Raw genomic sequence first — 16,679 nt, forward strand, 5'->3', positions numbered from 1 at the left:
TTTAAGTCAATCACGTATGTATGGATATGATAAAGACTCTTAAGACATTGATTAACCACCTAATTAATTAAAAAATTAAAAATTAAAATCTTTCAACTAATTGAATAATAAACTACCTATTAACCCCTCCACGTGGCTTGACAAGATTATAAACTTTCATTTATCTTCTACTATCAAGACATGTCACCTACAATTTTCCATCATACAACAACTCCTCCCTTATCATGGAAAAATAAAAAATAAAAAAATAAAAGGCCTTATCAAACCACGTTGATAAGCCATCCCGAAAAGCCAGGGCTTATGCCATGTCACCATGTGGTAAGGCCTGTTCTTTATCACCACAACAGTAGACTGCCCTTTTGATAAGACAAACGGCTAGCAGCAGTGAAGTGTCACGTCGAATTCAAAAATTTCAACTCAACCAAATTTTAATTTATTAAATTATTTATGATGGGTCCTATCCCTCACGTGCATGTTGCGTCACACCAGATAAGACCAAACAACAATGTGTTGTCAGGTGGGGTTTGTACAGCTCACTCGGATTTTCATTTTTTTTTATTCTTCATTTTATTTATTTATGTATTAGGTGGCATGCATGGACTGTCATCACCATTGATGTATATAGTATAGTTTCTTGTCTGTGTGTAAATTTTTTTAGGAGGGCATGATTATGGATGTGGCCCACGTGCTTATTTCATGCCCATTATGGTACGTTATGGGCACTGTTTGGATGCAAGTGGGGTAGGGTTGAAAGATTTTGAGTAAAAAACAATAATTTAAAATATATATATTTTTTCTAAAAAAAATATTTAAAAACATCGACTATATTTAAAAAGTGTTTAATAATGATTCTAAAAAATATTTCTAATTTTTTTTAACACTTAAAAATTTTTATTCTTCAAATATTATAAATACTAAAAATATTTTCTATAATTACTACTAAACGTACTCTTACTAATATTGTGTCACCAAAAGTTTTAATACAAAAAAAAAATATATATATATATATATATAATGATATATGAGATTTTAATGTAATAACCAACCATGCCTACATTTACAAACGAAAGAGAATATTTTCATCATATCATAAAAAACATTATTAAGGACAAAACCAGATATAATTATTAGGTTCTCAAAATATTTTATGTTTTTCCTCTTCCTATATTCACACCTTGAATCATAAGCTCCTTCACTTCATCGGATGTCTCCCGTTCTTCCTCACATCTCTATTAACTTAATATAATATTTGTTTCTAATAACTTTTCTTATTATATAAAGAATTCAAATATTACAATAATATTTCAAGTTAGGAAACATTTTATATAATATTATTTATAAAAAATCAATCTTTACTCGTTAGGAATTTAAGACATATTTGAACAATTAAAATAAAATTTCATTTGATAACTTAAAATATTCTTTAACCTATTTTTGTTTGTAACCAAATATTTATTTTAAAAAATTATTATTTATTGTATTTTATTTTTAATAATTGTTCACGTATATGTAATTATTTTTTTAAGACAAGTTCTCAAAAACATATACTAATTTTAGAAAAATTCTCAAAAAACCATTATATGTGGTAGGATCCTCAAACATATTTTTGGGTTTAGGAAACGGTTTTCTATTTTTAATAATAAAAAACTATTTTTAAAAACAATTTCCAAAAAGGATGGGGTTGATACTTGAACTCCATCCCCACCGTTGAATGTGCATATGAAATCTAAATTATTAATCGAATGTAGAAACAAATGGGATAATGTACACTCGTATAAATGAATAAAGTTTTGATATAAAGTTATAAGTTATCAAGATTTACACATAATATCACTTGATTAATGTTGTTTCTCGGTGCCTATCGAAAAAATAGACTTCGACCATATTAGACACAAAAAATTTACAATAAAAATAAACATAGTACTATTTTTCATCACATATAATATTTTTGATATTTTTATTTTTTTTTCTTAAAATCATTTTACAATTGACATTAAAAAAAACAACTCAAATTTATTCTAAAAAATAATCTATTTTCAAAATAATTTTTTTAAATCTTTTTATTATAAAAAAATATATATAAAACCATTTTATATCCGTTTCTAATTAAATCCGTGGACTCTATGGAATGGTTTTCTATTTTTAACTTTAACTAAAACCCAAAACCAAAATCATAGTGATTATTTTCAAAACATAATATTAATAATTTTCATTAAATTATTTTCAAAGAATCCTTACAAAAAATATTTTTAACAATTAATTAATTGTATTGAAAGACACTTGAGTTGACATAAAGCAATTTGTGTCCTTTTTTTAATTCGTGGGTAGCAATTAGCCAGCTCAATGAATGTATTTTTTTTTTTTCAATTTTTTGGTAACACATATTTGGAGTGATATGAAATTTGCCATCATTCATTAAATTTCCAAGTTCTTGGGGTTCAATTATTGGTGGGAATGATGACATATATTTGGGGGTATATGAGATTCCCCATGATTTATTAAATCCCTAAATTCTTGGGGTTCAATTCTTAGTGGAAAAAATTTTAAAAATAAAAAATAAAAATCCAACCCTCTCATTTTAATAAGACAAAATGGTTTGAAATATTAAATAAATAAATAAAAGTTAATTTAAATAAACTTTATTTGAAAATAACCCTATTTTTTGAATTTGAATGTGAAGAGGAAAGAAATTATAAAAAAAAAAGACAAAATCAAATGGTTGAAATGCATGGCCTACCATCCACCGACAGCAGATTTTTCTTTTTTCTTCTTGTTTTTTAATATTTATGCCAAAAATATATATAAAATAAAGGATGAGGAGATTAACAATTTTTTCATGAATTTTTTAATATCATAGAATTTATTATTTTCACCTTCAAATTTATTAAAATTGGATATTTGATCAAATGTACATCTAATTTATTAATATTTCGGACTTTTTCTTGTGATTTAGAGGAATGAATGAGAGAGCAAAGTGATAGATATGTACATTAGATGGAACACTAAAATGTTAAATTAATAATTAACACAAAATTTAAGGATTTGATTGTTTATTCTTTCATTGAATTTTGTCCATTAATGTTTCAAAATTATACCAAATTTAATAAAAATATATTACTTCTTAGTCATGGCTGTCAAGAAGGAATCAAAATCTTAGCGAGAGCGAAATTCTTGTAAAAAAAGCAATCTAAACACGTTAATGAATGAGAATCAAATTGATATTTTAATCTCATGGTGTTCTAAACATGAGATAAGAGTAAAAATGAAAGTATTTAAAGATAAACATGAGATAAGAGTAAAAATGAAAGTATTTAAAGATAGATTGTTGTGTTATTGAATTTTGTGTTTAGGAGTTGTATCTAAAATATATTGTTATTAAAATAAGGGTAACTTTAACATTTAAAAATTTTAATCAAAAAAAAAATCATTTTCTAGGATCGAGTTTTGATCATTTCATCTGAAAAACCAATTGATGTTTAATGAAGATAAGTCAAACCTTTTATGATATTTGACATCACAATTCTGACTCTGCTTTAAGAGCTATTATTTGGGTGACCCATCTCCAAGTTTAAGAGCGACATTATTGCACTCCAATACTTTTCACAACATATTTATAAAAAATAATAGAGTCTCATTGTTTTTCAAAATATTAATAAATCATGTTTAAAACCGTAAAATTCACCAACCATGACAACCCTTATTTTTAAACATGTACATGTTGCTTAGAATTAAGATACCCTTAACACCGTGTCCAAAGGAAATAATATTAAGATGACCTTTAACCTAGTCTTTAAAGGAAATAATATCCATACAAATTGTATAGTAAAAGACCATGAAGGTTGGCCACCTATTGGACCCATCAATTATGTCGATGATCTTATGTCTTATGAATATTTTATTCATCCATTAAGTAAAATATTTTAACCTTTTTTCTAATATTAATCAATTGGTTGATCATTTTACGGTCTAAGCTTTTCGATTATATTGTTAACAATATCCTTCAATTTAACTACACCCACTCGATCAACATCCTTAGTCTTTAATTAGTTGCATAATTTCCTAATTCAACATTTATCACCTAATAATTTGAATAAAAGAAGTATGCAAAAAATATGTGACTTATAAATAAATCTTAATCTCATATTTGTATGAAATTAATGCTAGGTTTAGAAGTTGCATATACTCTTATGAATTTAAAACGTTAGCTAGGTTTAGAGGTTGCACCCACCATGAAGTTGTGCCATTTTGATAGAATTTTATGTTATTTTTTTGTTTAATATTTTTTTGTTTAATATTACATAACTAGGATTCATCGATGTGAGACAAAGTTGTAGTCAACTTGTTTTATATCCAACTCGGTTTACTTTCTTTTTTAAAACTTATTTATCTTTATCCCAAACTCGTCTTACTGGAGTGGACAAGATGGGTACAAAAAAAATCGTCCCACCATTCCTAAAGCAAGGCAAAACAAACTAACATTAATTATCCATTCAATTTACAACGTTAAGACCACATGTTGATATTGGCCTTGAGTTTAGAACTAGTATCATTAAAATCCTACAATAATGTGTGCTTGTGGGAATGAAATTATAGGTTTATATGAGAACTACTACCTTAGAAGTTGCAAAGCTATTGTAGTAAAAAATAAAATAAAAAATAAAAAGAAATCCTCCTTTTTGGAGACACAATGACGTTAGCTTTGTAACATCCCTTTCTTACATTTCATTACTATTTTTCTTGACCCTTCTCTCACATAGAATAAAGTATAGCTTACTTAACAAAGGAAGTTATCGATATATAAAAAGTTAGGTATGTGATTAGATTGAATTCATCAAAATTGTCATTTTCACTAATTTATAGAAGTTTACGTTATTTTATTGATTAACTCTTTTACCAACTATTTGATGTAACACATGATTGTTAAATTTGAAATTTTAAAATATTAAGAATGAAATAATAATTTGTTATATTAAATTAACAGATCATATATATATATATATATATATATATATATATAAGGAAATAGTATAAATAGTTCATGTATTGTGATTAAATAAAAACATCATTTTAAGCTTTATTTATTTATTTTCTATTTTTAAAAAAATTAAATAAATATTTCAATATATTTGCTTTGAGTAAAAGTCCTTTTTTTTAGATTTTTTATGAGAATAAAAAAGTTTAAAAATTTAGGCCCTATTTAGTAATTGTTTTTTAAAACAGGAAAAATAGTTTTTAAAAACAAATTTATAATGTTTTGTAAAACAAAAGTTTGTTTGGAAATCTAAAATGTTTTAATCTATTTTTAGTAGTCTTTAAATATATTTTAAAAATAATTTTTTATATTTAGAGTTTTATTTTTAATTATTATACATATTTGTATAATTATTTTTTAAAGCATCTCTTAAAAATAAGTGAAAATAATTTAAAATAACTAAAAGATGTTATTTGAAAACATTTTGTTTTCTATTTTTAAGAATAGAAAACAGAAAGCAGTTTTCTAGTCGTCAAACATATTTTTCAATTTTTTTTATTTTAAAAAATAGAAAACTATTCTCGAAAACAGTTATAAGATCCTTAATATTCATCTAAAGTATGAAACTCTAAATAATGTTTTTACATTAATCTCCATTTGAATGTCATCAAATTAAGATAAAAAAAACAAAACGTCACCTTCAAGTAATATTTAAGAATCTTAAAATTTAGTTAAATATATTAATTTTTTAAAAATAAATTATTTATTAGTCTTTTTTTTTAAAAAAAAACAAACAAACAAACAACTTGTTGAAAGAGGTTGCTTGTTTTTTTCTTCTAATTTCAAATCTCTATACTTTTTTAAACAACAAATATTAAAATAGAAAGAAATTGCATGATCATGAGATGGATTCCCAATTTCAATGAGCAAAAGTTAACAAAAGTTTTAAACCCTTCAATCAAGGGATGCAAAAGTTGCTTTAAGACTACTTCAAATAAAAAAATTGAAACGAAGTGTGCAAATGAGAAACACATTGTGTATATAATTTATAACAATAATTAAAATATCAATCAAATTTGAAGTTAGAACATGTGAATCAACAAAAGTTTTTTTTTAAAAAAAAGTTTTCCCTTTTGAATTCTATAATGTGAAAACAAAGTGTAGATTTACTTTTCCCCAAGTCGGAGGTCAGCATATTATTATTATTATTATTATTATTATTATTATTATTATTACTTTAGTATTCATGTGATAAAAGAGATCTCCAATGGACCCCATTTTTGGTATCCATGTTCATCACTCATCATATATGGTTTTTTTTTTCTTTCTTTTTCTTTTTTTAATAAATATATTACTTTATTATTTTTTATTTTTTGAAATAGTGCTTCAAAGGTCAGCTTGATAGATTTTCTTATAAGGTGGGCGTAGATTTGTCTTATAAAAGTGAATAAATATTTTTTAATTTAATAAATTTTGAGGATTTTAATAAAAATGTCCTTAATTTTAGAGCAACTTGATATGAAAGGAAAAAATAATAATATTTCTTTTAATAAAAATTAATTTTCTAACTTTTTCCAAAAGTTAGTTCACATTTAAAGATATTTTTTTATAAGTTATCTCTTTAATAAATTAAAAGAGGTTTTTATTTTATTTTTTGGTCCAAAAATGTTACTCTTAAGTTTAAGAATGGATAACCATACGACGGTGACGTGGAATGATATAAAAAAATTAGTTTATCTTTTTAAAATATCAATTGATATCTTAATAATATAAGAAGAATTGATCAAAGTCATAAAAAGAGATGAATTATTGAGGTGCACTGTTAAACTCGTGAATGGATCATTCAAATGATAATGACATTTATAAAATACTTTGATTTACACTAGGCACCAATATAAAACTATCAAAACCTGATCCAAGATTTTTTTTATTTAGTTAAATATTTAAATTTCAAACACGATACTTATATCAATAATTATATAATAATTTAGGATTCCAAATGACATAATTTTCAAGAAATGTGTAAAAATAATAATAATATATAGAATCCCTCAAAATTAAACTTTTAACTAGTCTAAATGTTTGGTTTCTTATCACACAAGTTCATAGGACAAATCAATTGTTTACAATTTTTATTATTTTCATTTATGAAATTATGACTATTTCAATTTTTATTTTTTTTATTTGGTCTTTCACATCAATCCTTGTAGATAAGTTCATTTTTTTATATCCAGCATGTTGGTATTTGGACCAGTTGCATGAGAATGTCCAACTTACCAACATTTTGTCAGGTTATAAACCTATGTTTGGCTGATGAGAAAATGATAGAAAATTATTATTATTATTATTATTATTTTAAAAAAAGTATTTAATTTAATTTAGAATCTTTATGAAAATTGAAGGGAATCTATTGCAATCAAATTTTATCAATTTAAAAAAAAAATTAATGGTTTAAAATTTGTAATTTTTCATGAAATTAATTCTTGGATTATTAGTCTTTTTTTTTTCTTTTTTTTCTTTTTTTGTCAAATTGCTTTCTCTAAAATTATAAGGGGGAAAAGGTCAAAAAATGGGGAGGGAAATTTAGAAATTTTCTTTGGAAATTGGAGTTGCAAGTATATAATTTTGAATAATTAAAATAAATTTATTTATTATTAAATGAATTTGATGATGGAGTGTGAAATGAAAGAAGAAAAGGCTAACTTAAGGAAAGATAAATTATAAAGAAACATGGAGAATTGGGTTACCCACTTTAAGGTGTTGCTCACTTTGATAAGCAAAATCATTAGATTGATTTTACTTAAATGCCATCTCTACTTATAAATTAAAAAATATATAAAATTTCTTCTATATTTAAAAAAAATTAATAATATTATATTTTTATTCATTTATTTATATATTATGTTTTATAAAAGAAATTGATAGAGAAGTATGATATTTTCTAATAAAGACAAACTTTATTATGATAGAGAAGTAACTTACATAAATAGTATAAAAAAATTTGAAGACGAATGTGACATTAATATATTTGGTTATTTTTAATTCTCGGAAAATATCGAGGAAAGAAAAATATATTAAGGAAAATGGTTTTTTCATATTTGGTTCCATTATAAAAAAAAAACACGAAAGAAAATCAAATATAATTAAAATAAATTAAAATTTTATAACTTTTAAAATTAGTTAATCTTCATATAATAGAAAGACATAAGTGAAATGAATTTGAAGAAGCATATAAAATAATTTATGGACTTTGAATCTGTTGCTTGTTTTTTTATTTCTTTTTTTTATATATATATACTTTTCACTTCTATTTTCTTTCTTTTATATTTTCTCTTAAATTTTCCAATAACCAAAATAAAAAAAGTTCAACAAGGGTTGGCATTATGAAGACAAAAAATAAAAATGGGAAACAAAATGCAAAATCATTGCAAAGGATGCAAAGAGTTTCAAGTGGGAAAAGTTAGAATTAAAAAAGTGATACATAGGAGGCCACCCCTCACTATATATATATATATATATATATATATATATGGAAGAGTATAAGACACATTGGTAGGGCATGACTCAAATGTCTAATTCTCCCTCTCAAAATATTCATGCAATTGGATGTCTTGAGTCCTCACATAAAGTCTTTAATTATTTCTAAATGGAACACAAAGTTATAGTTTTACCATTATAATGAAAAGACCCAAGGTTATTGCTTGATCATATTTTTCATATTTTACCTAAATGACTCATACTTAATTATATTTTCTACCTTATTCATTTTTTTTTTATGCTTCTATCATATTTAATTTATCATATTCTCAATAATATTCTTTATATCTTAATGACATTCTTATTTTATAATGTTTAGGTCATATAGGAGGATCAAAATGTTTAATATAGTATTGATTTCAATGTTAAAAAATAACCCTAATTGTGTGAATGAATCATGATGCATGCATAGTTGATCATTTAGTCTATGTATATTATTATCAATTATTATAGAATTGTAATTAAATTCAAGTTTTTTTTATTTATTATTTTTATTTTTGTATTGAGTGATTAATGAGGAGTTGGTGAGTGTTTGAAAACTTGAAATGAATTGGGAAAATAGAACATCACATAAAGAGGAAAGTGAATAAAAATATAAAAATGGAGGGGCAAAGGAGGGAAAATGAGGGGAGAAGTTAGCTGATGTGGAGCCATGGTGGACACTTGGATAAGCTCTAACAAATAATCATGTAATCATGTTGCATATGTTGGTTGAGCTGGACACTCCAACCTCTCTCTCTCTCTCTCTCTCTCTCTCTCATATTCATTGTTCATTTGCTCTTCTATTATATATAGCTTAGCTGTAAGCTCATTATAGTATCAATTGCAAACACTTCTACAAATTACAGAGAGAAAGAGAGAGGAAGAGAGAGAGAGAGAGATGGGGAGAGAGATAGTGAGTGCAAGAGAAGAGGATGTGATGGAGGAGATATTGAGATGGTCTCCATCTTCTTCAAAACTGCCTTTGTTGTCTTTGAATCATGTCTCATTTGTGTGCAAATCAGTGCCCAAATCAGTGAAGTTCTATGAGGAGGTTCTGGGCTTTGTCCTCATCAAACGCCCTTCTTCCTTTGACTTTGAAGGAGCTTGGTATCAACATTTCTTCTCATTTTCTCTCCTCTTCATATGCCTTTTTATTTTCTCATGAAAAACTGTCTTCTTACATTCAATCAAACTGATATGAGCTTGCAGAATCACCCTTCTTCAACCCCTTTTTTCTCTTTCCCTCCTTGGTCTTACTGCTTTTTTTCTTCAATTTTTTTTCTAAGATTTTCATTTTTATTTTTCCTTTATTTAATTAATAAACTTCAACTTTCACAAATCTATAAATGCAGTGGCACTAGAAATGTATTTCATGTTAAGTTACTTCTGTTTCATAGTGTATTGTGGGAGTCAATCAATATATGAAAGTGATTGCAAAAAGAACTCCCAAATCAAGAGATCCAATGTGATATTGATTTATGAAGCTCATCACATCTTGTCTTGTAGTGGTAGTAAATGTCCAAAACCCATACAACCCAATTCAAAAAGTGCCATGTTCAAGCCATTTTAGGTCCAAAAATTCAAGTTTCCCACAAAACCCAAATGAAAAAAAATAAAAATCCATTTTCAAGCCATTTTAGGTCCAAATTCAAGTTTTCCACAAAACCCAGATTCCAAAAATTCCCATTTCAGTCATTATAGGTCCAGAAATTCCAAATTCCTACTAAACCCAATTTTTTTTTGAAAAAAATTACCATTTTCAAACAATTTTGGGTTGAAATTCAAGTAGATCTTGATTATTTGATTGCCCTTATAAACCCTTGAAAGTAGCTTTCACCCACCCCAACAACCACTCTTAAAAGCCCATTCATGGACCACCCAACTTTAGATTTAATGCTTGCTTGGTAATCCATCTTTTCAAACCTTATTTTTAGACAATCAATTCCATGCAAAAAAAAAATCATATTTTGAAGTAATTCTCACTTTACATGGTACGAGAAGATGTAAAATAAATTTGAAGTAGCATATAAAAATTATCTATCATTTCTTCTGCATTTTCTTTCCATCTTATTTTCCTTCAAATTTTCTGATCCTAAATCTTCATTTCCTTTCAATAACCAATTTCCTAAATGACCCTCAGGCTGTTCAACTATGGAATCGGCATCCACCTGCTGGAATCCGAGGAGGTTCCGGCGAAGAAAGGGGCGATCAACCCCAAAGACAACCACATATCCTTCCAGAGCTCGGACATGGGGCTGGTGGTGAAGAAGCTGGGGGAGATGAAGATAGAGTACGTGACTGCAGTGGTGAAGGAGGGTGGAGTGAAAGTGGACCAGCTCTTCTTCCACGACCCAGATGGCTACATGGTCGAAATCTGCAACTGCCAGAACCTCCCTGTCCTCCCATTATCCTCATGCCCCATCACCAACAAGCTCCCAAAGGGCAACAGGAAGTATGGGAAGAGGCAGCAGTGTGGTGGAGAGATGGAGGCTCAGATGATGGAGAACCTGGTGGTGGATATGATGGATATTTCCTTTTGAAAATTAAATTAAATTAATATTTTCTGCAGTGAGGAGTGAAGGATTCAGGAGTAGTATTGATTTGTGTACAATGTACAAAGAGAGTGAAAGTACTAAGAATCTTTGTCTAATGTGGAAAAGCCTGTCTACTTTCATTTCTTTAGTCCCTATATGTGCCTGTGAGGAGTCTTTTTTTTTTTTTTTTCTAAGTTATTTGTTGTGATTATTTTGCTCTAAGAAAGAATGCAATCACGAAAATCAACTATTCTTCTTTTGGCATGACTTTCCGTGCCCAAGGTATTTTTTTGCAATGTTTGATTCTCTGCAAAATTAAGGAAAAATACAAAGAGAAAAAAAATATAAAAATAAAAATAGAAGAAAAATAAAAAATAAATTTAAAGTCAATAAATTATTTTTATTTGCTACTTTAAACTCGTTAATTTATTTTAACTTGTTAATAAAAAGATCAAATAATTTGAAAATACATAAATTTTTATTAGTTTTGATTATATTTGACTTTCTTTAGTATTTTTGGACAACCAATTATGAAAAAATCATTTTCCTTATCATTTTCTTTCTTTTTTTACTATTTTTCGAGAACTAAACTGTGGACCTCGCATTTTTGCTCATGCGCTTCCACTTGATGATGAACTTGTTTTTTATTTGAAAAATGATTTATTTTTTTAAAAATGATTTGGAGTCGTCACTTATTTATTTATTTTTTAAAAAGGTAAACAAAATAAGAAAAAAAAACCCTAAATGTGATTCCTTATTTGGAAAAGACAGTCTGTGAGAAACCAAATACAGGTTCGGGAGTCAGGTTATTTATCGGGAAGGTACGGTAAAAATTATAACACTCCTCTAAGTCCCTAAAAACGGATCTCTACTAAATAAGGTGAGACAGATGTGACAATTGATGAGCAAGTCAATGGATACTGGTGAAATAATCAAATAATAAAGTGAATCATGCATCGGAATAAACGAAGTGGGAATGAGATTGTACCTTAGCAGCAATTAATAAGGCGCTATCATGGAAACAAGGTTTTTGGAATTATCACATGCATATCAAAGAGTAAGACAAAGATCCAGCAATAGTCATTAAGCATAACAATCGACAATTAAAAGAGAAAACTCATATGTAGGGCCCCTACCAAAGCCCAATTTATTTTATACGAATTAGTTTCACAAATTTCATTATTTTGGAATTATGAAAAATTCATTCTTACTTATTTAAAAATCAAGAGAAACTAAAAAATTATTTTAAAAATCAAAGAAAATTTTATGAAGGTGCTTGCCTGAAAGAAAAACGCAACAAGTTTATTAAAAATAGGATTTTTGATGACCTTGAACCATAAGGAAGGGTTGTTTCTTTAAAGAAATATTTGAAAATTTGAGTGAAATTAGAATTGCTTGAAAAACTGGAATTTAAAAATTGGAGTTTCGAAAATTACATTTAAGAATTAGAATTTTGGAAATTAAATTTTGAAATAAATTGGAATCTTGAAGATTATTTGAAAATTGGAGTTTTGAAAATTAAGTTGAAGAATTAGAATTTTGGAAATTAAATTTGAAAGAAATTGGAATTTAGAAAATAATTTGAGAATTGGAGTTTTAGATATTATTTGAAGATGGAATTTTAAAAACAAACAAATAAATAAAATAATAATAACAACAATAATAATAAACTAATGTGAAAATTGGAATTTCGGAACTTAGAAATTGAATTCAGAAATTGGAATTTTGAAGAATTATTTAAAAATTGAATTTTAAAAATTAATTAATTAATAATAATAACAAAAATAATAATAATTAAATAAATAAATGTGAAAATTGGAATTTCAGGAATCAAATTTGGAAATCGGAATTTTGAAGAATTATTTAAAGATGGAATTTTAGATATAAATAAATGAATAAAATAATAATAACGAAAATAATAATGATTAAATAAATAAATGTGAAAATTGGAATTTTGGAAATTGGAAATTAAATTAGGAAATTGGAATTTTGAAAAATTATTTTAAATGGAATTTTAGAAATAAATAAATGAATAAAATAATAATGATTAAATAAATAAATGTGAAAATTGGAATTTTGGAAATTAGAAATTAAATTAGGAAATTGGAATTTTGAAGAATTATTTAAAGATGGAATTTTAAAAATAAATAAATAAATAGATTAATAATAATGATAAAAATAATAATAATTAAATAAATAAATGTGAAAATTGAAATTTTGGAAATTGGGAATCAAATTTGGAAATTTGGATTTTGAAGAATTATTTAAAGAGGGAATTTTAAAAATAAATAAATAAGTTGATTAATAATAATAACAAAAATAATAATGATTAAATAAATAAATGTGAAAATGGGAATTTTGGAAATTGCGAATCAAATTTGGAAATTGGAATTTTGAAGAATTATTTAAATATGGAATTTTAGAAAAAATAAATAAATAAAATAATAAAATAATAATAATAACAAAAATAATAATGATTAAATAAATAATGTGAAAATGAGAATTTTGGAAATTGGGAATCAAATTTGGAGATGGGAATTTTAGAAATAAATAAATAAATAAAATAATAATGATTAAATAAATAAATGTGAAAATTGGAATTTTGGAAATTGAAAATTAAGTTAGGAAATTGGAATTTTGAAGAATTATTTAAAGATGAAATTTTTAAAAATAAATAAATAAAATAAAATAATAATAACGAAAATAATAATGATTAAATACATAAATGTGAAAATTGGAATTTTGGAAAATTATTGGAAAATGGAAATTTTTAAAAATTGAATTTGAAAATTGGAATTTTGGAAGACTATTTGAGAACGGTATTTCAGAAAATTAAATTAAAAAATGAAATCTTGAAAAATTATTCTGAGAATGGAATTTAAAAATAAATAAATAAATAAATAAATAAAAATCTTGGAAAATTGGGATTTTGAGAAATTATTTATAAAAAAAAAATTAAATTTGAGAATAGAATTTCAAAAATCGGAATCTTGGAAAATCATTTTGAAAATGGCATTTCGAAAAACTAAATTTCGAAAATTGAAATGTTAGAAATTATTCTAATATCAAAATATGAAGAAATAGTAAAAAAAAAAAAAAATGGCTTGTGGTGATCCTCATTTGCAAGACTTCTCCACGTGTTCAAAGTGGCAACCAACCTATTCCCTATACTGCCAACATACCAAAGAATGCCACAAGACTACTTCCCATGTTACAATAATGTCATTCAAACCCACTTTCCATGCAAGTCTTTATCATACCCACCATGCACTTCTCGAGAGCACCACAAACCCATTTTTTTTTTCATGAAAAACAAACACCACAATGTTGCCACCTTCTTACCTATCCGCCATTCTCACTACCATGCGCATGGAGTTTCCATTGGTGGAATGGGGATATATGGTAGTGAGAGAAACAGGTTCGGGTGGATGAGGTGATGAAATGAAGCCATGCATGTAGAGATTAACGTCGGGTGGAGTAATGGGTAGTGAGAGAAATGGGTTTAAGGGTTTGGTGGGTGTGAAGTTATAGGTTTGATGGAAGATAGGAGGTTAGTGAAAATAGGTTTAGTAGATATGAAAGATGGGTTAAAGAGCATTAAAGAAATAGTGATGTGCATGGAAGGTTAGGGAAGATGAGGTGGTGAGCTTGGGTGTGAGGGGTGGTGAGCATGAAGGATGGAAAACCCGTGGGTACGAATGGGAAGGGGTGGTGAGATAAATGGATTTATAGGAAATAAGGGAAGTATGAAATATATGAGGAATGAAAAGGTGGAGATGACCATACGTGTAAAGCTCCATGCACGTGGGAAAATAGAGAACAAGGTGGGTGAGGAAGGAAGGGTGGAACGGGTAAAATGGTAGGTAATGGGTTTTGCAGTGAAATGAATGAAAAAAATGATGAGGGAAATGGGTTAAAGGGGAGGAATGATTAGACGGGTATAGAGAGACAGTGGTGAAATGGAATGAATTTATATGCATGTGGTGGGTACGGGGAGTGTGAAGGAGGGGTAATGAGATAGATGAGTTTTTAGGTTCATGGGGAATGGGTTAGTGAGAGAAGTGGGTTAGTGGGCATTTGAAGAATAGTGGTATGGGTATGGTTATGGGTATGGCAGGTGAAGGACGACCATGGGTAGAAGATGACCTCTTAGGAGCCAAAGATGCATTAAATTCCGAAAACTTTCCTTTAGAAGACTAACCAAGAGGTGTACCTGAACCATTCAGAAGAACCTTGTTGTTGTAGACATCTTCACCACCCTGAGCACTTGGGTCTGTCGGCGCATGTGTGGAACTACCGGAAGAGTAGTCACTCAAACCCATAATTCTCAACTGTTATGAAAAGTGACCCTCATGGAGTTTTCCCATAATCACCCTCAAACAAGATGGCCAACCCAAATGAGATCCTTACACCCCGGAGAGAAACAAGGGATTGAACATGGAAGAATAAAAACGTAAAAATAGAGTATGTATCCAACCCTATGTCATAGACTGTCAAAGAGCTAGGAGTCGGTGGAATCCAGAGAAAATAAGAGCATGGTTTTGATACATCAAGTTATAAAAAAAAACAGAGCATCTGATGCTATCAAGAGGAGCCAAAAACACCCAAAATAAATCTAAAAACAAAACAAGCATACCCAGAATCTCACAAAACAAATGAGTGGCCTATGACATCCACACCAATCAGTAAATAAACTAAAAAAAAATAGTAAGAACCAGAATAGAACAGTATGAAATGAGAAAATACCATAGAATGATGAAATCATATCTGGACCCTACTGACGAGCTCCTCTCTTGCTTCTCCTTCCTTTTTTCTTTCCTCCCTTTTTCTCTCCTCGTTCCTTCCAGATCTCACCCAAAAGAACCCCCTCTTCTCAGCTCCTACCCGTTCCACTGTTCTTGGTTCATCAATTCCTACCGACTCCCCTGCCTGCTCAGATCATCATTCTCCCTCCTGAAACTCCAACCACCACCATGGCGAGGTGGTTGCGTCTAAGGCTACGCGTCCCATGCAGTTGAGCATGGGAGTAGTCCCCCACTTCTCCAAAAACACCAAAGTTTTTCTCCTCGGGGTGGCTAGCTTAAAAGGGGTCTATATAAACATAACCTTTAGTTTCATTTTGAGATATTATCTTAATCGGTAGTTTAATATGATATCAATTTAGAGAGTGTTTTACGGTAATTCTAAAAAATATTTTTAACTTTTTTAACATTTAAAAAATTATTATTTAATTATTAGAAAGACTATAAACACTTTTTAAAATTATTATCAAGATTTCAAATTTTTAATTTTGGTTAAATTAATGTATTGAATATACTTTCCATTTTTTTGCAATAATAACTTTTATATGAAATATAATAAGTCATAAAAAAATACATTGAAAATATAATGATTTTTAAAAACCCGCAAAAAAATCAATTACTCAAAGATTCAAATTTTTGAAAGCAATAGTTATATAGCATTCTTATAAATAATCAGAAATTCAAAGAATAAATGAAAAACAAACTTTTGGATTAGAGGGATATACACAATGAGTTCACAATAATTTTATATCTGAAAACAGTTCTAAAAACAAATCAATTTATACTCCATATTTCAGCCATGATAATAGCAAATGGTGCATAAATAGAACCATTAACACATCTGCAAAGATA

The 16,679-nt window shown here is 27.3% G+C and overlaps 1 protein-coding gene across 1 annotated transcript; it reads left to right on the forward strand.

Moving 5' to 3' along the window:
• The first annotated feature begins 9,241 nt into the window (after positions 1-9,241).
• On the forward strand, positions 9,242-11,289 carry LOC100266411 (glyoxylase I 4). Its single transcript, XM_002263408.4, has 2 exons — positions 9,242-9,598; positions 10,632-11,289. The coding sequence occupies exons 1-2, from the start codon at positions 9,390-9,392 to the stop codon at positions 11,029-11,031; spliced, it is 609 nt and encodes a 202-aa protein (XP_002263444.1). The 5' UTR covers positions 9,242-9,389; the 3' UTR covers positions 11,032-11,289.
• The last annotated feature ends 5,390 nt before the right edge of the window (positions 11,290-16,679 follow it).

Source organism: Vitis vinifera, chromosome 12, assembly GCF_030704535.1.
Source record: "Vitis vinifera cultivar Pinot Noir 40024 chromosome 12, ASM3070453v1".
Lineage (NCBI taxonomy): Eukaryota > Viridiplantae > Streptophyta > Magnoliopsida > Vitales > Vitaceae > Vitis > Vitis vinifera.